This window comes from Microcaecilia unicolor, chromosome 9 (assembly GCF_901765095.1).
Source record: "Microcaecilia unicolor chromosome 9, aMicUni1.1, whole genome shotgun sequence".
NCBI lineage: Eukaryota > Metazoa > Chordata > Amphibia > Gymnophiona > Siphonopidae > Microcaecilia > Microcaecilia unicolor.
The window spans coordinates 123,065,901-123,091,807 of NC_044039.1; the positions used below are offsets into that span (position 1 = coordinate 123,065,901).

A 25,907-nucleotide genomic window follows, 5' to 3' on the forward strand; every position below is an offset into this window, starting at 1 on the left:
GGGATGGTAACAATATGATGGGGATTGGGGAAGAAGATGCGGGGATGGATCGAAACTGATTGGGGACTAGTGGGGATGGGAACCAGATTATGTCCCTGTGCATGCCTCTAAAATGCACATAATTATACCTCTCTTGGAGCAGGTATAAATATATCTGCCTACTTTCCCTGGAATAATTTTAGAAAGAGACATAAGACACATTTGTTTCCTTTATAAAATGGATGCATCATATGAGCCTATATACCTTTCCTGACTAGGCGCCTTGTGATAAAGTTACTCTCATAAAGCTAAAATGTACTCTGTGGTAGCCTTTTCTTTCTCAGAGGTACAGTAACTTGTATAATATCCTCATAATTAACTTGCCAGCTGTATTAATATATATGCAGGGAGCTATGTAATAGCAGAACTGTTGATAGTAAAACTATGAATAACTGTGTGCAATTTTTTTTTAATTAACAGTGCAAAAGAGGAGGATCCTGAGCATACAGAAGGTGAGAAACCCAGATTAGATGAAATATAATTTTTTAAAATATATCTATGATTGGGGATAGATTCTAGGACTGAGGAGATCTAGATCACCATTTTTAGGAAAGGAGAAGTGAGGATTGCTGCCCTTTTTACATCATTTAGTTGAGGAGCCTTTTCAGTCCTTCATTTCTTCTCTATGGTATTGTAAAGGACTTTCTGACAAGCCATGTGACGAGTTCAGGCCTTAGAGCCTGCAGAAACCCAGGCCAAAGTATCGGCCTGCTTATCCGACATTGCTGCCTGGATGTCCAACCGCCACCTGAAATTGAACATGGCCAAGACCGAACTCATTGTCTTTCTACCCAAACCCACTTCTCCTCTTCCTCCACTCTCTATTTCAGTCGATAATACCCTCATCCTCCCCGTCTCATCTGCCCGCAACCTCGGAGTCATCTTCGACTCCTCCCTCTCCTTCTCTGCGCATATCCAACAGGCAGCCAAAACCTGTCGCTTCTTTTTCTATAACATCAGCAAAATTCGCCCTTTCCTCTCTGAGCAGACCACCTGTACTCTCATCTACTCTCTCATTACCTCTCGCCTTGACTACTGCAGCCTACTCCTCACTGGCCTCCCACTTAACCATTTATCCCCCCTTCAATCCGTTCAGAACTCTGCTGCGCGTCTTATCTTCCGCCTAGACCGATATGCTCATATCACCCCTCTCCTCAAGTCACTTCACTGGCTTCCGATCAGGTACCGCATACAATTCAAGCTTCTCTTATTAACCTACAAATGCACTCAATCTGCAGCCCCTCATTACCTCTCTACCCTCATCTCCCCTTACGCTCCTACCCGTTACCTCCGCTCACAGGACAAATCCCTCCTCTCAGTACCCTTCTCCACCACCGCCAACTCCAGGCTCCGCTCTTTCTGCCTCGCCTCACCCTATGCTTGGAATAAACTCCCTGAGCCCATACGCCAAGCCCCCTCCCTGCCCATCTTCAAATCCTTGCTCAAAGCCCACCTCTTCAATGTCGCTTTCGGCACCTATATAGGTAAAAAGTGGGATGTTTGACCACGGAAATACAAATCCTGGAGACAATATCATAAAAACTTCTTTATTGAAGAAAAGACTCGACACAACTGTTGTGTTTCGGCCTACAGGCCTGCATCAGGAGTCGCTATGATGTAGCGTATATGAATCTGAAATGCCTGAAACACCTAACCATTATTCATCTATTCAGGAAATCTAGACTGCCCCAATTTGATTGACTGCACTTTTTTGTCCTTTCGATTGTAAGCTCCTTCGAGCAGGGACTGTCCTCTGCGTAACCCTGGTAGCGCTTTATAAATGTTAAGTAGTAGTATTGAGAGTGAGCAGGTCAGCTATGCATGAGTATTAACTGACAGAGTCTTATCTCCTGCTTTAGTTTCTCTCTTGGAATCTTCATTTTATCCACTAGTTTTTATACAGGTTTGTATCATTGTACACTTCACAATACATAAAATCTGAATTTGAAATAAGACAAGTAATTGGGAAGAAGACTGATAATGCTGAGCTATCTAAAGTTCAGATGCTCAGACATGGGTTAGAGAGAGACAGGGCAGGGATTAACCCATCCATGGGCCTTTGGAAACTAATGTATAGATTCCCTCCCACCACCACCATAATAAAGATACATTTTCCAACTGTGAACATCAGTACATTAGCCTTCACACCTAACTGTCACATCACTGTTTGGGTTTAAACATACCTTAAACCTTGGAAAGCATTCTCACACCTTTTATCCTCCACCCCATCAAACATTCTGTCTGGTCTGTAAATCCTCCAGCATCTGTTTGACTGTTGACTGCTTCTTTTCTTCATATGCTGTGAGTTCCTTAAGTAGTTGAAGATTCCAGTAGGCCAGCTGGAGTTTAAAGATAAAGGCGGGGAGGGAAGGTTCACCGCATGCAGGCAGCTAATGATGACACCACTTCTTGGATGCCAGCCTATTGATGCTTTGAGTGGGGTATAGGGAAAAGAGGTGCCAATTCATGGTGCCAACTGATACCAGCTCGTGTCCCACATGGATCAGTGCAGCAGTTGCAACAGACATCATCTCTTTCCTGTGCAGAGCCTGGATAGGTCAACATGTAATTTCCTTGTTATGTGCACCAGATGAGTCTAGGACTTGTGGGTTTGCATCCATCTACCAGCAGGTGGAGATAGAGAACAGAATTGTACTGTACCTTAGTAGAACCCTGTGCAACTTAAGCAATTCAGTATTCTTCTATCTCCAGCAGGTTGTATATGGTTTCTGTGCAGCTATTGGTTTGGACTTTACATTTAACTTTTGAACTGGTTAGTTACTAGTTTAACAGAAGTTTGGAGATAGGACTGGCAAATTTCTGTGGAGAAGGGCTGCTGATACCCCAGTATAATTGGTCCTTTGAGGGTATACCTGGTGGTTCAGGATCCCCCCCCCCCCCCCAACCAAGGCTCTTCTGCCTTCTCTACTAAAGATAACAGTTCCTGATAGAAGATCAGTAACTGAAAGAATTAGAGCTGTCTCCAAGGACATCTGTTGGTAATCGTTGTGTGCTGAATATTTCTCTGTCTTCAGCTGTTAGTGATGGTTGGATTGTGCAGCTTCTTGACTGTTTATCTAAGGCAGCTCCTGATCTACTTACTGGGCATCAGTTGAGCAGAGGAGTACCTCACTTGAGGTTTTAAGCTCCATCACGCACACACGCATAAACAATTGAATTGGACCTGGAGCAGGGATGATACTCAGAGGAGTCCGAGTTCTTCTCCCCCTTTCCCATCTCGTTTTCACTGCAAATTATCCTGTTGAACCCACAAATTCCTTTGCCATGCAGCCGCGCAGAGAAAGTAAAACCACTAAGGAATGCTGGGAGCACAACAGCCCAACCCCCAACTCCTACAAGTTCTGGACTCATCTGATGCACATGACAATGAAGAAAAAAATTAGATTCTTGCCTGCTAATTTTCTTTCCTTTAGTCGCACCAGATGAGTCTAGCTACCTGCCCTTATTTGTTTTCTCTATATCGTGAAAGCAGAATTTAAATTTTTGCTAAAGTCCTGTTTCTCTTGTTCAGAAGATGTTTTCACATTTACCTCAGCATTATGTTCAACAGCTGTTTTCCACTTAATTCGATGAGCTGCACAGGATTCTGTTAAAGCTCAGCATAATTCTGTAAGATTCCTGGAGATGGATTCAAACCCACAAGTCCTGGACTCATCTAATGAGACTAAAGGAAAGAAAATTAGCAGGTCTCCCACCAAACCTTTGGGTCCTATGTAAGTGCTGAGTGTGTAAGTGCTTTAATTCTGCTCTGAAGAGCCAGTGGTTACCTATAGTTTTTACGCACTATAAAATTTTATGGTATCTGTCATCTTGTATCTATGCTTTCTGCACAGAGATACTTTTGGATATGAGTAAAGTCAGATTTGTTTGCCCCTGAGTCACTCTGAGCCATTGTTTGTCTGAGCAGTCTCATGGAAAGGTTTGTTTACCTAGGGGCCAATGCAGAAAACTACTATGGGCTGCAGCACGCAGTTAACAAGCAGTTTACCTGCTCATTATTGACCACTGTATGTAAAAAAGGTTTTCTGAGCTGAAATTTACTCCCATGGTAAATATCAGTGCAGCATATTAAAATATAAAATAAAGAGCCTGTTAGTTACCCCAGAGAACTGCAGGGCTGTGCGCTGATATCTACCATGAGGACATAGTGCCAGAAATCTACTTCCAAGTCTGAGGCGGCATAGAGCCCCTGCAGGCTGTATCAGTCCCATCTCTGTCCTTTCTGCCCAACCAAATTTTAAAATAAAGTATCTCCAGCACCCTTATATGGCAGACTGACCCTGTGCAGTGCATCCCAGGATACACTGTGTGGGGCAGGGTGCTCCCATTTTCAAGAGGACAGTGCCAAACGTAAAAGAAAATGGGCATCACTCTTGCCTCAGTCAGGTATGGGGGATTAGAAGGGGGGCTTGGAAAAGGGATTGGGGGTTATGGGGTGGCACTAGACACTAGGGAGTTATTTTTTTTATTTGTTTTAAATTTGTTGAGTCTTTGTGGGGAGGGGTGAGAGGAGGGGTGCCACTAGACAACATAGCTTTTTTTTTTTTAATTCAGGGGTGGGGGGCTGGGAGGTCAGTCAGGTCAGGAGGGGTTGGGGGGTGCCACTAGACACCAGTGAAAACTTTTTTACAGTTGGGGATGAGGAGGGGATGAGGAAAGGGAGTGGGTCATGCTTTGACAGGAAGAGTGACATTTTCTAATAAGCTGTAGCTTACTGCTATATTTTTAAAATTGCAGCAATTTGCATGCTCATTGCATATAGCATGCAGGTGGAATTTTTTTCACTTTAATTTCATGGCAGAACCGGCGCACTGAGCTGGCTGTACTGTGAGCCTTTCTGCATCAGCCCCCTAAAGAATGCTGATCATGATTACCTGAAGATGCTGCTCCTTCAGTCCAAGTAGGTGGCGGATACACATCCAGGCTTCCTGCTTGGCATTGCACACTGTTAAACCCTTTAGCTGTCAGCCTGGTCTCGACAAACAGGGTAATTACAAGCTTCATCCTGATAACAATATCTAATATCTAGGGAGGTAAAATTCCTTGATGAAATCAAGGACAGCTTTATGGAGCAGCTGGTACAGGAACCGACGAGAGAAGGAAAAATTCTAGACCTAGTCCTTAGTGGAGCACATTATCTGATGCGGTAGGTAATGGTGCTGGGGCCGCTTGATAACAGTGATCATAATATGTTCAGATTTGATAATAGCATTGAAGTAAGTATACATAGGAAATCAAATACATTAGCATTTAACTTTAAAAAAGGAGACTATGATAAAATGAGAAGAACGGTGAAAAGAAAACTTAGAGGAGCGACTTCAAGGTTCAAAAATTTACATCAGGTGTGGATTCTGTTCAAAAACGCCATCCTGGAAGCCCAGGCCAAATATATTCTGCGTATTAAAAAAGGAGGATGGAAGACCAAACGACAGCCGGCATGATTAAATAGTGAGGTGAAGGGAGCTATTAGAGCTAAAAGAAAATCCTTCAGAAAATGGAAGAAGGAACCGACTGAAAATAATAAGAAACGGCATAAGGAATGTCAAGTCAAATGCAAAGCGCTGATAAGGAAAGCTAATAGGGACTTCGAAAAAAAGATTGCGTTGGAGGCAAAAACACATAGTAAAAACATTTTTAGGTATATTAAAAGCATTAAGCCGGCAAAAGAATCAGTTGGACTTCTAGATGACCGAGGAGTAAAAGGGGCGATCAGGAAAGACAAAGCCGTAGCGGAGAGATTAAATGAATTCTTTGCTTCAGTCTTCACCGAGGAAGATTTGGGTGGGATACCGGTGCCGGAAATGGTATTCGAAGCTGACGAGTTGGAGAAACTTAATGAATTCTCTGTAAACCTGGAGAATGTAATGGGGCGGTTCTACAAACCGAAGAGTAGCAAATCTCCTGGACCAGATGGTATTCATCCCAGAGTACTGATAGAACTGAAAAATGAGCTTGCGGAGCTATTGTTAGAAATATGTAATTTATCTTTAAAATTGAGTGTGGTACCGGCAGATTGGAGGGTGGCCAATGTAACGCCGATTTTTTTAAAAGGTTCCAGAGGAGATCTGGGAAATTATAGACCGGTGAGTCTGACATCTGTGCCGGGCAAAATGGTAGAGACTATTATTAAGAACAAAATTACAGAGCATATTCAAAAGCATGGATTAATGAGACAAAGTCCACATGGATTTAGTGAAGGGAAATCTTGCCTCACCAATCTACTACATTTCTTTGAAGGGGTGAACAAACGTGGATAAAGGGGAGCCGGTTGATATTGTGTATCTGGATTTTCAGAAGGCGTTTGACAAAGTACCTCATGAAATTGGAGAGTCATGGGATAGGAGGTAGTGTTCTATTGTGGATTAAAAACTGGTTAAAAGATAGAAAACAGAGAGTAGGGTTAAATGGTCAGTTTTCTCAATGGAGAAGGGTAGTTAGTGGGGTTCCCCAGGGCTCTGTGCTGGGACCGCTGCTTTTTAACATATTTATAAATGACCTAGAGATGGGAGTAACTAGTGAGGTAATTAAATTTGCTGATGACAGAAAGTTATTCAAGTCATTAAATTGCGGGAGGATTGTGAAAAATTACAAGAAGACCTTACGAGACTTAGGAGACTGGGCGTCTAAATGGCAGATGACGTTTAATGTGAGCAAGTGCAAAGTGATGCATGTGGGAAAGAGGAACTCGAATTATAGCTACGTCATGCAAGGTTCCACGTTAGGAGTCACGGACCAGGAAAGGGATCTAGGTGTCGTCGTTGATGATACGTTCAAACCTTCTGCTTAGTGTGCTGCTGCGGCTAAGAAAGCAAATAGAATGTTAGGTATTATTAGGAAAGGAATGGAAAACAAAAATGAGGATGTTATAATGCCCTTGTATCGCTCCATGGTACGACCGCACCTCGAATATTGTGTTCAATTCTGATCGCCACATCTCAAAAAAGATATAGTGGAATTAGAAAAGGTGCAGAGAAGGGCGACAAAAATGATAAAGGGGATGGGACGACTTCCCTATGAGGAAAGGCTAAAGCAGCTAGGGCTCTTCAGCTTGGAGAAAAGGCGGCTGAGGGGAGATATGATAGAGGTCTATAAAATAATGAGTGGAGTTGAACGGGTAGATGTGAAGCGTCTGTTCACGCTTTCCTAAAATACTAGGACTAGGGGGCATGCGATGAAGCTGCAATGTAGTAATTTAAAAACGAATCAGAGAAAATATTTCTTCCCTCAACGTGTAATTAAACTTTGGAATTCGTTGCCAGAGAAAGGCGGTTAGCTTAGCAGAGTTTAAAAAAGGTTTGGATGGCTTCCTAAAGGAAAAGTCCATAGACCGTTATTAAATGGACTTGGGGAAAATCCACTATTTCTGGGATAAGCAGTATAAAATGTTTTGTACATTTTTGGGTTCTTGCTGGGTATTTGTGACCTGGATTGGCCACTGTTGGAAACAGGATGCTGGACTCGATGGACCTTTCGTCTTTCCCAGTATGGCAATACTTATGTACTTAATACAGATTTATAAGGCAAAAACACCCTAGGTAAGAGTAAGAGATGTAGCCAAACAGATGACTGGGAAAAGTGGTAACATTTCTCCTTTAAAAAAATTAATTAATTAAGAGAACTGTTGCTGCAATGACTTAGGGCAACAATTCCCAATACAGTCCTGGAGGTGCTCCTAATCATTCTGGTTTTTAGGATAGCCACAGTGAGTATGCACATGAGATTTCCATATGTTGGAGACCCATTGTATGCAGTTGTGTTATATCTATTCATTGTAGTTATAAACCAGACTGGTTAGGTGTGCATACAGGACTTACTTGGGGAAACACTGGCTTAAGGATATCCACTAGGGATCTGTTTATAGGTAAGAGGGGCAGAAATCTTGCATACAGCTCTTGTAAAGACTTAGTTATAACTAGTGCAGTACTAATGGGAAATCTATTTGATTGGGAAAGTGTTGGTTGCAGCATGCATTCTCAGCCACAGAAATTCACTGTAGTATTGAGCTTACAGAAGAGTAACTTCATGACTAAAAACTCAGTGCGGCCAGAAGTTATACCTGCCTTTGCTGCAAGATAATTGAGTATAATGGAAACAATGGGCATATGAATTAGACTGAGCAAATTGCTTAGATTTTCTTAGATCATAGAGGGATTTGAGCAGTTCAGTTAGAGAAGGTCTTCAAGGCCAGACAAAAAGAGAGCCAGTAGCTAAGACAGCGAAAAATAATGCTAGATCTAATAATGCAAAGATGTGCGAATGAAAGCACACAGGACTGTTTGCGTTGGTCATATCTGTTTTTCATATTTCACATGTAGATATCCAGACTGAGGAATGCCTTAATTTAGCAGAAGTGATGCAGTTATTCAAAGCAGCCAGTCTCCAGTGGAGGTTGACGTTAAATGAAGAAGAGAACGAAATAGAGCGTAATGAATTTTATTATGAGCAGGTAAGGGAAGCAGTGGTGGTTCAGCAGACATGACATTACTTCAGCTTTTCAGAGTATCGTGCCTGCTTAAGTTTATCACCATAACTGCCTTGATTCTTCTCTTCCTGGTTTTACTTCTAGTCTTTGTTTTATTTCACATACATTTGCAGATTGTTGAAATAAATGTTGAAATAATCCTTTTTATAGTGTAAATTTTAGGGCCCTCTTTGCACCCCAGATATTCTACTATGTGATGGGCCGCCTGCCTAAATCCTTTTGATATTCCATCCCAGTGATATCTCCGTTGTGTGCCTAGTAGAAGACGTAAGGCTTGGATATTGTCCATGACCATGGTCCTCTATCTATCAGGATCTAAGTAGATCTTTGTCCATTTAAGTTCCCATATATATAAACTTAGTGTAAAGAGTGTGTGTGAGTTGTATGTGGCTTAGTTTTAAGTTAGAATGACAGGTAAAGAATTGTTGGAAATAAAGACAGAGATAAATTTCAGAAAGAAGACTTTAATCTTACCAAGTTGTTCAATTAAGTACAGACATCAGACAGACTCTGGTTTCAGTCGCACAGGGCCTTGCCGTCTGAGCAAGCGTTGGGGAGAACTCCGATTCTCTATCAAAATCTTATCCCTTTTATAGCCACAAATCCCAATAGCAGTCTATTGTGAGGTACGTTTTTTTCTAATATTTCTCAATTTCTGAGATCATACTTTCGTATCCGGCCACATGCGCATCTGTACCATCTGTCTTTCCGTTCTAGCTATTTCAAGAGATTGCCCCATATCCGTTAAAGTCAACATGTTTTTGGAACATTTAGTTTTTGTCGTTTACCAAAATATCTTTCTGTTAAGATACCAGTTTCACATCTTTCTTTAGTAATACCTTTCATAACATCTTATGATCTCAGTGCCATCTGATGGAAAATAAGTCCCACTTTAAAAACCTCATTTTATTCCTTTTGCCCATTTTTATTTCATTATAGGTGCTATATTCAATTAGAAAGTTGTACCTGGTTGTGTTAAGACCCAATGTGCAGACCTGCTTTTTGCAGATTCTCAATTATGATATTATTAGCTTGTTATTTGGCCTAGTCAGTACTTTTCAGTTGCTTTTGCCTGTGTAGCTTAGCCCACCACTATTCCAGTGGTAAGTCTGAAGCCAGGCCACATATTAACATTCCCCTCTTCACCCTATCCCATAGGGTGACACCAGGGCAAATACACCATGGTACCATCCATTCCAGAAGGTATCCTATCAGGCCATCAAATTTTCTGAGTCTTACGGTTAACTGGTACAGTCAAATTTGTTTTTGGTTTGAAATTACCATCTTGGCACCACTTCAATTATTTCAATACTTCTTATCTATACCTGTGGTTATACAAAAACTTATAATTACTATAATAATATTTTTAATTCAACCCATTAATATGCAGGTTCTAACTTATTCTTACCTATGTGAGTATATATTGTTATCAATCATAAATTCTTTGGTTATATGCAGATTATTTCTTGAGTATACATTTGCATAGATGTGCATTGCTTATGTAGACATTTTGCTCATGTATCACATCATCTTATAAAGCTTTATATGGTTATATTGTATCCCTGTGTGCTATTACCTGATTATACAGTTGCAGACATCTCTCTAGTGTCTCTAGCATTTGCATAGCGATTGGTCCTTCTCAGAGGGAGATAGTCCAATGTGTTATCTCCTGTGGTGTTGGGAAGGAGATTTTCGTACAGGGCATATTGTCCTGCTGTTGTCTTTTTCATTATTGCAGTTTCAATTAAGCGTTCTACTAAGCCTCTAGCACAAGGGATTATGCAACATCCTACTAATACAAAAATTGCTACCACTATAATTATAGTAGTGGCTGCTGAAATGATAAATGTCTTCCATTTACCAAAAGCTCTATCCATCCAACCAGTCCAGGATGTGTCAACGCCAGAGTTCTCTGCCAATTCTTGTGACAGTGAGGTTAAGCCTTCCAAAGCTCTGGTGATTGATCCATCTGGAGCAGTATTGTTGGGGATAAAGGTGCAACACTGTGTACCTATTTTCCGGCACACTCCGCCCTCTGCTGCCAGAAGTTGGTCAAGCACTAATCTGTTTTCCAACGTCATCCGGCTAGTGGCGTCTAATTGTGTTGCAATTCCTTGAACTGCATCTCTAGTGTAGTTCACAAATCTCTGCTGATTGTAATAGATATAGTTGATCCAGTCTAAATTCTTATTTATAGTAGCCCACCAAAAGAAAGCTGATTCGAATCCTGCAGCTATTTGGTTTCTGGCTTTGAACTCATCAGGAACCCCTCTTGGAACTCCAATTGCATCTATATAGACCCGATCATCAAAAGATCCAGGCATTGCATTTCTCTTCACTCGTGAGGAAGAGCTGCTATGAGGAGGGAGCAAAGATGCTATTACAATTGGAATTACCAATTTGACTAAGGCACATCTGCCTGTCCAACTTCTGTGAAGTGTATGGTGGATAGTGTGGGTTCCACAGTACCACCATATGTCTGCTCTAGCTTGTGAAAAGTCTGTGAGATTTAGATTTCGTAGAGTCGCTTTTTCTAGGGTTGTATTACAATTGGTCAAATTTCCTAGAAACCGTGTATTCTTCACCCCATATCGTTCCAGACATGTATGATATCTGGTAGCAGGATGTGGAATCCTGAATGCGGGTGGAACCCTCAGCCGAGGGGGTAAGTAGGGGTGGTGTTCGTTAAGATGTTGACAAGTCTGGTTGATATCATCTTTCATTTGTAATAACTTTAACATACACCAAAAACCATCTGGATCATTGTTCAGATCCAAAGGAAAGGGAACTACAGTTGGTTCTGCTCTAGCATGGGCACAAAAATAACAATTAGAGACATTCAAACTCTTTGTAGTATAATGCGCCCATTCGAGCCACAGGTTTGTCTCTCCAAATCCTGTTTCTAGTGCCACTAAATCTTTAGAATTATTAATCGGCACAATCTGGTAAGGAATCTTTACTTCTGGGATTTTTGTTGGCATCAAAGGATTATTTTCTGGTTGGGTTGGGGGTGGAACAATCTTAAATTTCCCAACAGGGTCTCTACCTGAGGCATCAATTCCTAAGGAATAAGTTCTGTATGTAACAGCCGTTACTCCTCTGAAAGTGATAGCCACTTGATTACATTTGGTCATTGAACAGAGGCCATTCACTCGCAATTTCATGATAGAAATGCTCTTTTTGAGATCTGGGATCTCACTACCTGAGTAGGGAATCCATGAACCTGTATACCACCATACTTGTGCCCAACTTCCGCAATTGGAGAAGGGACACAGGTATACCTCAAAAGCTGACAAGTATTGCTGTACAGGATGTTCTCCACACATTGTGTAAGCACACACATCAAGGGTGATTGTGGTCGTGTTCTCAGTTGTGGGTAATGTTATTTCAGGGGTGGTAATAAACTGTTGTAGAAAACTTTCTAGATGTTTTGTTCCTTGCACCATAGGCATGGTGAGCACACACAACAGAAGGGCTAGGCACTTCATGTTGGTAGTTTTCATGGTTAAATGTAAGATCTGGACTGTACCAAAGGCAGTTGGCGGGTAATGAAAATGAGTAACAAAAATAATCCTAGGGTCTTAACCAGAACTGCAATTGCTATAGTTAGTATTCCAAGGTATACCAATGCTTGATATATCATGAGGAATAATTTGGGTAGGGTGGGTAAATTCTAATAGCTCCTCTTTCAGTAGGGTCTGGGATTTCGAAAAGGCTATATACTTCCAAAGGTCCCAATCCAACCTCTCTAATGAACAGGAAGGGTATCCAGTCAGTGCCCAGTACAGCGTGGGTGATTAACCAAAAATCTACAACGTCACCAGTTTCTGGTCTTATTAGGAGGTCGTCGGTTTGTTCAATTTGTAAACCTAAGGTTCCTCCAAATAGTACCACAGTGTGTGTGACCGTTCGACTAGGACCTAGTGTCCAACTCTCAAATAAGGGTTCACACAATGTTTGATATCGTGTGAAGGGGTCCCAATTGGGATCGTCTTCTGGAGCTGGGTCCCAATGGGGATGTATTAATTCTCTTGGATCAAAAAGGTACTCTGGGGGTTCAGGGATTAAGTGTTCACCTAAATTTAAAGGCGACGGTGGGGGAGAATCAGGTGGAGAAGGCTGGTTATCTGGTCTGTTCTGGGACATATATTGATAGCTACTTTGGGATGGTGAGTTATCTGGGAGGTCGAGTAGCTGGGACGGTGATATTTGGAGTGGCTAAGGTAGTATTATTCGTGGGAGGAGGAACGTCACTAGTAGGAACCACAGGATAAGGAGGAGGGGTGGGTTGTGATTCAAGCAAGGTAATATTATCCCCAAAAGCAGTTGTAAGATTGGGGACAATATGGACCGAGCTACTGATATTATTGGGAGCACTTGTAGAATGCAAAACAGGAGAATCAGTGAGGACAGGAGTAGTCGCAGCGTTTTCAATTGGCACAGTAGGATTGCCAGTTGAAAAGTCTGTTGTGCCCGGTGTGTCTGACCAAGGGGTGGGATTATTGGTGGCAAAGGGACTGATCTTTTTGATGGTTTGGAGGGATGTGTGTCCAAACAGGCGTGTGAATGTGGTGTACTGTGGGGGCTCTGTGTAGGCTGCTGTAGTAGGTGGAGAAGTAGTTGCAAGTACCGAAGTAGTTGCAAGTACTGCTGGGGTAGTTGCAAGTACCGAAGTAGTCGCAAGTACCGCTGGGGTAGTCGCAAGAACCGAAGTAGTTGCAAGTACCGTGGCGTTTCCAACGGGCAAAGTAACGTTGCCAGTGGGAAAGGTCGTGAGTGTGAGCCAAAGATCAAAGAGGTCACTGTCAGCAGTATAGGTAAACAGGGTAGTGAAAAACAAAACCAAACCTATACAAAGTAGGATCATGCACACGAGTCCAACAGCAAACAATCGAGCAGATGGGAAGCAGAAGAAGAGGGTGTACTGATGTAACACCGTTACTGCTGCTGAGACAACACTTGGGCGGGTACTGGTTCCGTCCGTGTCGTCAGGAATGGTGTCACCTTCCAAATAAGTGCCGTCAAAGTCGTTGGACCAATGGGAATTGGTTTCAGATAACTGCTCAGAGTCACACTTATCAACAGGGTAAAGTCCAGTGTTCTGTAGGTCTGGTGGATCTGGTTCCTTGATATCGTCAAGGGCAGCAAGGTTCTCAGCAGTTGGTTCCCTGCGGAGAACTTTGCCAGTGGGGGAAGGTGGTGGTATTAAAACTTTCACAGGAGTGGTTGGGAAAGGTGGTATTGGAATAGGAACTTTATGTAGGGAAATAGTCTGTAAGGGAATGAGCTCTTCTGGAGTGAACAGCGGCAGAACTTGCTGTGGCATTTATCTGGCGTGATTCGGGAAGTACAAATGTAGAATGTCGAGCAGCTCACAGATGTTGCTGTGCAAATTCTGTACTGTGGAAACCGCAACAGACTCTTGTTCTTCCGGATTCAACTGTCCTGCTAAGTTGCGGATTTGGGTGAGATCTTCTGCAAGGTTACGGATTCGGATGAGACGGATGTGAAGATCTACGTATGGAAGTGGGAGTGCTGGAACAGTTGGAGGAAGAGGTGAGGATGGCAACTCAAATGCTGGTTCAAATACAGGTGGTTGTTCAGATGGTGAGTCTGGAGAGTCAGCGAAGGTTTGGATGACAATGTCAGCCAGATCAAGGAGGTGCGATTCAGGAGATGGATGGTCTAAGTTGATTAAGTGGTTAAGTCTTTGGTCGAGTTGATCAAGATGGTTCAAGAGTGTTGGATGTGGGGTCGGTGGTCTTGGGCTCAGTGGCGGTGGAGATGGAGTTTGTGGCGGGACAGGTCTCTCCAGTGGCTGCTGTGCTGGAAACATCAATGGAAACATCCAGGAGGCCTGATTCGGTATTCGGGTAGACTCGTATATCTTTCAGATGGACCCAGGATGTGTGGTCCTCAAGCTTAGCAGCTGTTGCTGACAGAGCTTCTATCTTGAAGGGGCCAACGTAGATGGGATCTCGCCAGGTTTTGTGCGTGTAATAACGCCGATGCACTAGATCGCCCACTTTGTAAGGGGGGGATCTATTGGCATCACAATCCCCTCTTCTGTCCGAAATGGCCTGTGGAATTGAGGACAGAGAACTTACAATAGTCTGCAAGATATCCCAATATACTGAGTATTGATCGGACACTTGAGTGTCTGGATTGCCAGGTATAAGTCGCATTGGGCGACCTGTACATAATTGGAAAGGCGTCAGTTTAAGGGAAGAGGATGGAGTGGCACGAAGTGATAAGAGTGCCAGTGGGAGGGCATCAAGCCAATTCTTTATCCCATTTGCCATAAGCTGACGCATTTTGGTTTTGAGCAATCCATTGTATCTTTCTACCAAACCATTACTGGTGGGTTTGTAGACACAGACAGTTCTGTGAGTAATGCCAAGTGCTGGAAGGAGATTCTGCAGCAGTTCATTTACAAAGTGTGTACCATTATCTGTGGTTATTTTGCCTGGAATACCAAATCGAGGAATAATTTCATTGCACAGTGTTTGTGCCATAGTTTGTGCGGTTTCTCTAGAGCAAGGGAAAGCTTCCACCCACCTAGAGAAAGCGTCCACGCAGACAAGCAGATACCGTTTACCACGAACAGGTGTCAGCATATCTGTGAAATCAATATACCAATGTTGGCCAGGTCCCTGGACAACAGGTAAATGACCTGAAGGAATGACAGGTCCTCGTTTAGGTGTATACAGAAAACATTTGTAACAGTTATGAACCACAGTGTGACACATGGGCATCATTTGGGGAGCCCATAATTTGGAAGACAGTTGATCATACAATGTATTAGCATTTAAATGCAAAGGGTAATGGAGGGCATGCAGGAGGAGAGACAAAACATGCTGTGAAACACATAATTGACCGTTGGGATGGGTCCAAATACCATTAGGATTAAGGAAACAGCCTGCTTGCTTCCACAAGGTGATTTCTGCTTGTGTCAGTGAGGACGTGAGGGTAGAGGAGAAGTCTGAGGTTAGGGATTCAGAGGTTACAGGAGGAGTTGGCTCGTTCTGAGGACACTGCGGTACTGGAGATAAGGGAGGTGTAATGATGGGAGGAGTATGAAAAAGGGGTGGGGTACTTGGAGAGGAGGAATCAGATGGTGTGGAATCGGAAGGAGTTGAAGGAGGCGTGTCCAGAAGTGGTGCTTCGGACACAATGACCGGAAGTGCCGCATCGGCAGCGGTACCGGAAGGAGGACTGGAAAAGGAAGTGACCTCACGGGCTAGTTCATCAGCAGCATGGTTGCCGTTGATGGCGAAAGAAAAGACTGTTTCCTGATGTGCCTTTATCCAGGAGATACTGGTGCGGAGGCCTTTTTGATGACGCTGTTCCAGCGCGTCAAAAAGAGCGGTCCACAACGGTAAGTGACTTAGGGGTTGTCCAGTTGAGGAAATCATACCCCTCTGGTTCCATTTGCGAACATGGGAATGCAAGGAAGCAAAAACATAGTCTGAGTCAGTGACAATGCTCAAATCTGAGTGTAGTGCTTTGAATAGCAGAACGTACAAAACAGCAGCAAGTTCTGCAGTTTGGGCGGTGAATGCCTCTGGCAGTCGAAATTGTACAGGGTCGAGTATATGTTCTTCGGGTGTGTAGCGTAGGGCGGCAAAACCAGCTACTCCGTTTTGCTGTGAACCATCTGTAAACCAAACCTCTCCACTCTGCAAGATTTCAGAATGTAAGTGGAGTGAATCGGGTACAGATAATTGGGTAATGCACTCATGGGGAAAGATAGCATTCTGTGCTGTCTCTGTTACAGTGAGCAATGGATCCAAACGTTGAAGGTCAGTTAAAGTTAATGGGTGAATGGAGTGCACTACACTAAACAAAAGTACTTGATACTTTTGCAAACGGCAGACAGTCATGTGACTGATCTGTTTGTCCAATAGATATTTAACATCATGGGACGTGTGGAGAATCACCGGAAGGTGAGGAATGTAGCTGTATAGTTTGGTAACAGCAGTACTGGCGGCAACAAGACCTTTCTCACAGGTTGCAAATGCTCTTTCAACGGGTGAAAAAGTTCCTGAAAGGTAACCACATGCAAGATCATCATGTTCTTGTGTGATTAGGCAAGACCACGTATCGTCAGTATGCACAACCCAAAGGTGCACATCCTGAGACACATCAATTGTTGCCAACGGTGAGGAAAGCATAACATCTTTCACAAGGGCCATAAGATCAGCTGTTTCCTGAGCTGTAAAGTGTAAGGGTTCATGTTTCACTTTTTGTTTACCTTGTAGTTTCATGTAGAATGGCTGAGTCCGGGCGGAATAATTGGGTATCCAAAGGCGACAGAAGTTTAGCATGCCAAGGACACCTCTGAGATCAGAAACCGTTGTGGGCAGACGTAAAGAAGAAACGTGTTGCAGGGTATCGGGACCCAGGCCCTTCTGACGGGGGCCAATGTGATGGCCAAGGAAGGTAACATGTGTCTGAGCAACTTTTAATTTCTTTCTGTTAACTTTGTAGCCTTTCGTTGCAAGAAAGCCTAGAAAGTCACAGGTGACTTGAACACAAGTGTCAAAGTCAGGGCATGTAATAAGCATGTCATCCACATACTGAACAATAGAAGTATGTGGTGGGAGAACATACCTATCACGTTTAAATTCATGTATGTGTTCTGCTAGAGTTTGGGAAAAGATGGTAGGACTGTCAGTGAATCCTTGGGGAAGGCGAGTCCACTGATATGTTGTGTTATTGAATTGGAAGGCCGTTAGCGGACGGCTTACAGGGTCTAGAGTGATGGAAAAGAAGGCGTTGGATAAATCAATAGTGGAATGGTATGTCTGCAAGGAGATGCTATTGAGGAGTGTAGTCGGGTTTTCCACATTTGGGACGGTAGCATAAGTGAGGTCATTTAGTGCTCGTAAGTCCTGCACTATACGGAAGGTTCCAGGTTCTTTCTTTGGAACAGGGAATAATGGAGTGTTGTATGGTGAATTACATTTTTCAATAATACCTTGCTGTAATAAGGAATCAATTTGTTCCTGAGCTCCAGCAATAACTTCAGGCTTCAGTGGATATTGGGCGATTTTGGGGCCTTTACAGCCAGGTAAGAGCTGGATACGATGGGGAGGGCCTGATACTTCACCATAGGGCTTATCAGGTGTGGCCCAAAGGAAACCCGGCAAATAATTCAGTGCTACCTCTATTTGTTTCTCAACCATAGAAGTGACAGCCATCATGAGTGAAGTGCTTTCATTAGGGGAAGGATCAAAATGAATTTCAAAATGAAACAATGTCAACAGATCTCTTCCAAGTAAATTGACAGGGCATAATGGAGCATACAAAAAGGGAGCCGATAGTTGTAGGTCGGCATATTTAGTGGGCAGGGGTTCAAGCAGTGGTGTGTCCGTTGGGACACCATCAAATCCCGTGGTGGTGATGTTGTTTGGAGAAACTTTGAGAAACTTCTGCAGTTTGTGCGGAACATGGGCAAGCACAGAGCGAGAAGCGCCTGTGTCAATTAAAAAGGGAACGGGAACATCACAGATTAGCAAGGTGATCATAGGATCGTCCAATCCTGCTGCAGTGCGGACCACGCCTAGTCACTGTGGACGGCGTTGATCCGGGTTCCATAATGGGAATGACTGTCGTTCTGGAGACCTCTGCCGCGTGCGACGAGGCATAAGTCGTTGGGGGTGAGAGCATTGAGCAGCATAGTGGCCATATTGCTGGCAGCGATAACACTGGACATCAGGATAGCGATCAGGACTAGGTCGGGAACGATAGTCTCTGGACCGTCTGTTATCATCAAGAGGGCCCCTTGGGGGACCTCGCTGAGGTTGAGCGCGACGACCTCTTTCTTCTGGGTAATCAGTTCTGCGGTCTGGGCGGTAGGGCCGTGGGCCTTGATTTCGGGCGTTATTGTCATAGCGTTGGTCAGCATACATAACAATAACAGGGGGAGAGGTCTCGGGGGTATTGGAGTCTGTATCAGAGCTCTTGGAGGCTCTCTTCTCCTTGAGATCTTCAGTTTGCAGCACTTCTAAGTTAGTGCGTACTGTCTTACGGTGTTGAGCTTCATCTTGTTTGCTTTTAATGAGTCTTCTACAATGATGTAGAATGTGCTCACGGATTTTTGGCCATTTTTCTAATTGGAGACCAACTGTGTTCTCCAGTTTATTTTTAATCTCTGAAGGTAAAGTTCCCTTAAGTAAATGGTAGAATACTGGAAGGGCATTATCGGAGTCGAATTTTTCCTCCGTCTCTTCTTTAAAGAGATCTTGGAGTCTGAGTAAGTACGCCTCAATAGGCTCTGAATCCATTTCCCATCTTTGGGAAGTGATAACAGAAAAATCTTTAAGAGCCGGATACATGGTCCGGATTTCCTGAAATACTTTGGTCTGAATTTCTGTTAAAGGGTTGCCATCATACTGGGTATCGGTTACAAATTTGGCATAGCCTGATTGAGTGAATATGTCAGTGACACTGGCGTGTGGGGTTCTGCCCAAAAGCGCTTTCATATCACCGACTGACAAGGTGGAGCCCAGTGTAATGTCCTGTAATTTCTTTAACCATCGGTTGCCTCCCATTGCAATATCTGGGAGTTGTAATATGAGGCTATTTAATTCAACAGCTGAAAGTGGGGTGTATTCCGTATGAGGAACACCACCTGACATCTTATTCAGCAGGGGAAAGAGTTTTACTTTCTCAAATGGTTTGACCAATGAAGATGTTAGAAGATCAATTGCAGCGTTTGGGGGAAATTGATTCTCGTACTTTTTCCAAACCTGAAGACCTTGGAGTAGGTAAAGGGTTGTTTTCTGATCCCAATGGGGGTCAGGGTGGTCATAAATAAGATCTCTCACTAGTGAGAGCTTATCAGACCGCAAGGATCCTTCACGTGGGAAGAGGGCGGACTGGGGCTGGAGCGCCTCAGACCATCCGGCAAGATTATCAATCCATGGCTGAACATAATGCCATGAATTCTCATGTAATGCCACATATTGGGCAGGTGTGCTAGGCGGACCAGATAAGATAGGTTCTGTACTAGTGTTCAGACCTATAGGGTGACGGGGACTGTCAATGACTGCAAGGCAGCGACTAGATCCCTCATTAGTAAGATAACTTTGAGGGTGGCGCTGTCTGGTATGATGAGAAATAACGTCATGTTGTTGGGGTATTTCGGATTTTGATACAGCAGATGCAATAGTATCCGGGAGTGCTGAAATGGACTTACGTAAGGAACGAAGTCCTTCTGAAACGAATGCGAGATCATCTCCCATACTGGCCAATGTGAGGCCATGTTGTGGCATACGACATGCCCCTGAAGGAATTGGAGTGTCAAGGGGAAGGGTCTTGGGTAGGTCAAGGTGAGATGAATCACCATCCACTGGAGAGGAGAAACTTAGCACCGGGGGAGGTTCGTTTCGAATATCCTCCAGGTCAGGTTTTGTTGGGAGTTGTTGTTTTAAAACTTCCCACGCTTCTTCCAATGGGGAGGGTCTAAGCTTTGGTTGCCCCTCGTTAGCCGGTTTGGCTGGAAGTACCAGAGGACGCTTTGGCCGTGCACCTAACGTGTCCCATCTAGGGGGAGTAGAACATTCAGGTGCAAGGATGGGTATGGATGGATTATCCGAGTCGGGGGGTAATTTTACATAACCCTGATCGTATAATTCCTGACAAATTGCGCGTGCCTGTGTGGCAGGACTGCATGGAACAAAACCCATCTGTCGTAATTGAGACAGAGTAGGGCATGGTAATGATGGCGGGGGCAGGGGACCAGTTTGGGTGGCGGAGTCCCAACATGGTGGCAAAGGTGAAGTCTGAGTTGTATGTCCCATATGTGGGTAGGTAGTCGTTTGGGTCGTCATGTGTGAGGTAAATCCTGATCCAAGTGCTGGACAGAGGGAAGTCTGGGCAGCCGCGTCAGTTGGACTGGTAGCTGGGCGTTGGACGTTGACCGGAACCGGTGGGTTCTGGACATAAGGATATTGTTCAATAATGGGAGGGGGTATCTCAATCTCATAACCTCCAATAGTGCGATAGACATGACGTGTCTGTGGGGTAAGAGTCTGGGTCTGAGTAGTTACTTGCATTGTTGGAGCAGTTGTGACAGTGGGCGACTGAGCGATAGTCTGAGCCACTGGTATTGTTGTGGGGGTTATGGGCGGTTGAGTTGGTGCCGACCCCTGGGACATAGGGATAGGGTTCTTTTGAGATGAAAGAGGAGATATATCGACAACACCAGCAATATGCACAGTGGTAGGTGGGTCGAAAATCGCAGGAGCTAGAGATCCCGCAGGTAGGGGGGGTGTCACGGTTTGTGAGAGCTGAGATGAGGAAGTCCCCGTCTGAGATCCCTGGGAATTCTGTAGCAGAGGATCGGTGATAGGTTTATCACAATATCCTGGGGGTATTGGGGTATATCCCACTGCACATGGTAGCAGCTTAGTGGTGCTTACGGCAGCAGCTGTGTCATAAGGTGGTGGGGCAGTAGGTGTCAAAGGATCTTGGTAAGGGGCTTGATCAGTATCGGACTTACCTAAACTCCTATCGTTCTGGTTTCGTGCAATAAGTATGAACTTATTAATAGCAGCTAAATGTTTATCCCTAGATTTTCCTGTTTTGTTGGACTCATTGTAGCAGACCAAGGCTTGGAGTTTACCCTGATCAAATGAGCCCTTTGATGGCCATTCCAGTCCTTGATCCTTAGCGGACCAAGCGGTATGCCAGGTTTGACATAAACGGGTAAGTTCTTTTCTATCCGCGGGGAAAAAGTTAAGAACTCTTTCCAGGGGAGTAGGGGATGAGGAGGGGGACATAGTGGGATCTGAAATAGGGGGAAGACAATCCACATAGGAACTCATAGAAAGGTGTATTCAATATAATGCAATATCTACAAGTGAGACGGTGCAAGTTAAATATCTAAGATCTATAACCGGGGCAACTAAAGTATACAAACAATAACGTGCAAGGAAAAATTATCTAAACAAAAACATGCATCATGCGTATACAAAACACTGTTATACTCACGCGTCTTCAAGAGCGTCCCGGTGGCGGAACCTAGAACAGAAATTACTAATTGGCGGAAAGCTCAATGCTTTTGCCGCAGGTTAAAGGAACAGACACTTAAAAGTCACAGAGGTGAAAGGAGAGGGTAAGAAAATTGTACAACAGTAAGTGGTGTCAACAGTTATATATATTCTACTCTATCCCAAATTACTTATCCTCCAAAGTAGACTTCAAATGTTAGAACCCCAAAAAAACAAATGGGGGTTACTACTACCCTTAAAGAATATAGGAGACGCGCGGAAGAAAGGCTCCCATAGTCGGAGGACACGGGTCTCAGGGGTCTCCGCTGGTTAGGAGTTCTTCTACAACTAAAACCTCCCCTGGATCCTGGTTAGGAGTTCATCTACAACTAACCTTTAATAAATTTAAATCAGTCAGGAGTTCATCTACAACTAACTGTCCTAAAAGCCCTGGTTAGGAGTTCTTCTACAACTAACCTTTATAAGATTTTAGATGCCCGAGTCAACCTGTATACAATCTCAACCAATGTCTTAGGCGTCCCTTTATTGTCACGGCGATCATGTATACAAGTAACCCCAATGTGGGCAATAATGCCGAATCCGCAGGCCACTCCGAAAATGGAATGGAATTCTGCTTTAAATCTAATAATTGAGATACTGTCATCCATTGAAGGATTTGTAACCCGCCAATGGGTGTAAGCCCCCCAGGCATCAGTATCGTAGTCAATGGTTATAACGTGACACTGGTACGAGAAATATTAAAAAAAAATAATAAAAAATAAAAGGAAAAGGAGAGAAATAAAATAATAAAGATATATGTCATGTTCCTAGAAAGAATCCCTGAAACCTATTCCAGAGATAGCAAGTAAAAAGAAAAAATAAAAAAAAACATGTAAGCTCTTCGGGTAAGGTACCTCCACTATACAGTAGGCAATACACTTGCCACACAACAAACAATGAAAGGGAGGCTGGAAAGCAATAGAGCGAAACGGCTGACAGCAAGGGAGTTTAGCCAAGCAGTACGAAACCAATCATGCAGAACGAGCAAAGCAGAAGAAGTCTGAGAGATACGTGACATTCACTGAAGCGGGGCTTAGAGATTGATGGACAGGCATTGTAGATCATTAAGCAAACAGCATAATATTTTCTCGTACGGCTGACATCCTTTGTATCGGGAAGAAAATTAAAGATAAGTATGTAAACAGATTTTATTAAAGTAAAACGAGTTGTATATTAGTGTTATAAAAATGTAAAGATTATAGGTGAGCAGCGAACCAGCGCTGCCATCATGAGAGTAAAACCTAACAGTATTTGAGCACAAATGTTTATGCAGGAAAGAGCTTGTGTCTATTAAAAATAAAGAACATAACGCATATAGAGAGGAAACTAGGTTGAATGCATGGCTTGGAAACAATGCTCTATACCCTTTTTCATAGAACACCAGTACAATAGGATAGCATTTAAAAAGGAGAGAAACACCAGCTTCTTAACGGCAAAACAAAACATGTGGTTAAATATGCAAGGGGCATCCTGAAATGCTATCGGTTAATCATTCTGCAGGAAATAAATGCGTTTCAATCATAACAAGGAAATATGTGACAATATAGCGGATTAGTAAGACATGTATTTCTAAATGTTACACATCCAATTTTAACCCACAGCAGAACAGTTCAAAACTGGAATCACGATGTATTAAATCAAAATATTAACATAAAGAGATATGGGGGTCCACACGAATACACATAATAAAGTACATGTGTCATCAATTACCCAGTATACTAAAAATAAATTAAAGAAGCTTCATCGGGCATGTGAAACCAAGGCAGAGGAAAGAAGGAGAAAGCCGGTTTTTTGAAGGGAAAGTACACAAATTTCTATTTGAAGGGAAAAAAAACATTTTTAAAACTTTGTAAACACGTTGTAGAACCCATGCAGGTCTATCAAGCTGTCACTTGCAGCGTAAAAAGAAAGAAAAACCTGTCTCGAGGTTTAAATCTAGCCTCAGAAACAGAGTGAGAAAGCCTTAAAGTATCAGATGGTCAATTGTTTAGGGAGGGGGTGGGAAATAAATAGAATTATGTAAGAGGAGAGCAACAGAGATGAGGGCAGGATTTTCAAAGTCTAGGGAGTCAGAAATATGGGCACCGCAAGCTCCCAAAGTATGAGAAGTACTTGCAAAGTAGAGACACGGGCTGACAATACTTAGAACTAGTAACAGACCTGTCACAGGGTATCAAAGAAGATGATAGGGCAGAAGAATCAGTGACAGAGACAAGAACATAACTTTGCTAACATGAGAGCAAGAAATATAGCCCAAAAGAAAAGGGATATTCAGTCGCAGGAACCAACGGAGGTCAATACTGAGTAGAAGCAGGATTTAATAATAGATTCTAAAGATAGAGATTAGCAGAAACTAGACTGTGCCTAGAAGAGGAACAGAGATAGCTGCACACTTGCAAACCGAGAGAAATAATTACAAGAAAAAGAAGAGGGCAGAAAACCATGAAATGAAATAGGGGGCAACGCCCATAAGTCAAACCAATACGAGCGGAAAATTGGAGAAGTGGGAGACAACGTCCTAATAGCATGGCACAGGAGAGGAGAAAAAATTACGCCCTTAAAAATTGAGAAAACCTGGCACATGGGGTTTTATTTTGTCCAAGGATAGAATATAGAAAAAATGAGAAATCACATTAACTAAACACTGGCAACCTCTAAATAGGCGGTGAGAGGAACCAGGTGCTTCCTACAGTTATGTCTTACTGAGATGAGAAATGCAGAGGCGGAACCGCTTACAGTAGTGTCACTGAAGAAGGAAAAAAAATGTATAAATCAGACGGTATTAAGAGGCATATAAAAAGATGCAAAAGGGAGCGGAGACGCCCACGGACAACAAGATGGGCACATACCGGAACAGTAGTTAAAAAGGGGAAATAAGAGTTACTACGCAGTCTTTTTTATTAAAGACCAGGAAATGTGCATAAGAGCTTAAAAGATTGCAAAGAAGCATAAGATTGAAAGTCTAAATCTTTCACAGAAGCACAGCAATATGGTTGCAAACTGGCATGAGGAGAAAACCACAGTGAAGGTTTCAGTGCAGCGCTAAGAAAATGAGCCGCAGTATTTTTAGAGTAGGAAGGAGGGGGGGCTGTGGGCTGTTTAGAAGGCACATAAACCAGAATGATTTGTTAGGAGATATAAGATTCCAGGGAACAGCCGTGAACAAGGGTTAAGGCAGAAGTACAAACATGTGATCAACAGATAGGGATAGTAGAGAACTTAAGGAACATAAACTTAGCCAAGAAAGACAAGGGGAGCAGCCAGCATCTGCTAGGCGTGGTCTCCCAGTCTAGAAACGAGATGCCATTTGTATGGTGATGAATAAAAGAAAAGATATAAGGACAGTTATCAGATGTACAGAATCAGAACCGCACAGGAACAGAGAAACAAATGTGCCAGTCCAGCGCAGGAGAATAAGGCGTGCAGGGGACATGAGAAGAAGGCAGAAAAATAGAAAGGGAACAGAGGAGGAAGGCAGAAAGATAGAAGAATAGTTGCGGGAGGGGTGAGAAAAAGAACGGACAGAATAGCAGTGCCCAGTACCCCTCAAAAGGGCAATGTCCTTGAGAGGCAGGAAAAGAAAAATAGAAATATGAGAGAAAAAGAGAAAGGAATATTGAGTGACAGAAATAGGGCATTGAACGCACAGATTAAGGTATCCCCTCTTGCGTTCAAATGGCGGGCGGGAAGGTAAGCGGAACCGTTCAGCATTCGGGAGTCACCAAATGTAAATTTTAGGGCCCTCTTTGCACCCCAGATATTCTACTATGTGATGGGCCGCCTGCCTAAATCCTTTTGATATTCCATCCCAGTGATATCTCCGTTGTGTGCCTAGTAGAAGACGTAAGGCTTGGATATTGTCCATGACCATGGTCCTCTATCTATCAGGATCTAAGTAGATCTTTGTCCATTTAAGTTCCCATATATATAAACTTAGTGTAAAGAGTGTGTGTGAGTTGTATGTGGCTTAGTTTTAAGTTAGAATGACAGGTAAAGAATTGTTGGAAATAAAGACAGAGATAAATTTCAGAAAGAAGACTTTAATCTTACCAAGTTGTTCAATTAAGTACAGACATCAGACAGACTCTGGTTTCAGTCGCACAGGGCCTTGCCGTCTGAGCAAGCGTTGGGGAGAACTCCGATTCTCTATCAAAATCTTATCCCTTTTATAGCCACAAATCCCAATAGCAGTCTATTGTGAGGTACGTTTTTTTCTAATATTTCTCAATTTCTGAGATCATACTTTCGTATCCGGCCACATGCGCATCTGTACCATCTGTCTTTCCGTTCTAGCTATTTCAAGAGAT

The 25,907-nt window shown here is 43.2% G+C and overlaps 1 protein-coding gene across 2 annotated transcripts in view; it reads left to right on the top strand.

The window, feature by feature from the left end:
• ZFYVE26 (zinc finger FYVE-type containing 26) overlaps window positions 1-25,907 on the top strand; it is a 273,412-nt gene that overhangs the window by 165,584 nt on the left and 81,921 nt on the right. For both annotated transcript variants that reach the window (XM_030215525.1, XM_030215526.1), the window contains 2 exons: window positions 460-491; window positions 8,376-8,506. In XM_030215525.1, coding sequence (XP_030071385.1) covers window positions 460-491; window positions 8,376-8,506 — 163 coding nt within the window. The remainder of the gene's footprint in view (window positions 1-459; window positions 492-8,375; window positions 8,507-25,907) is intronic.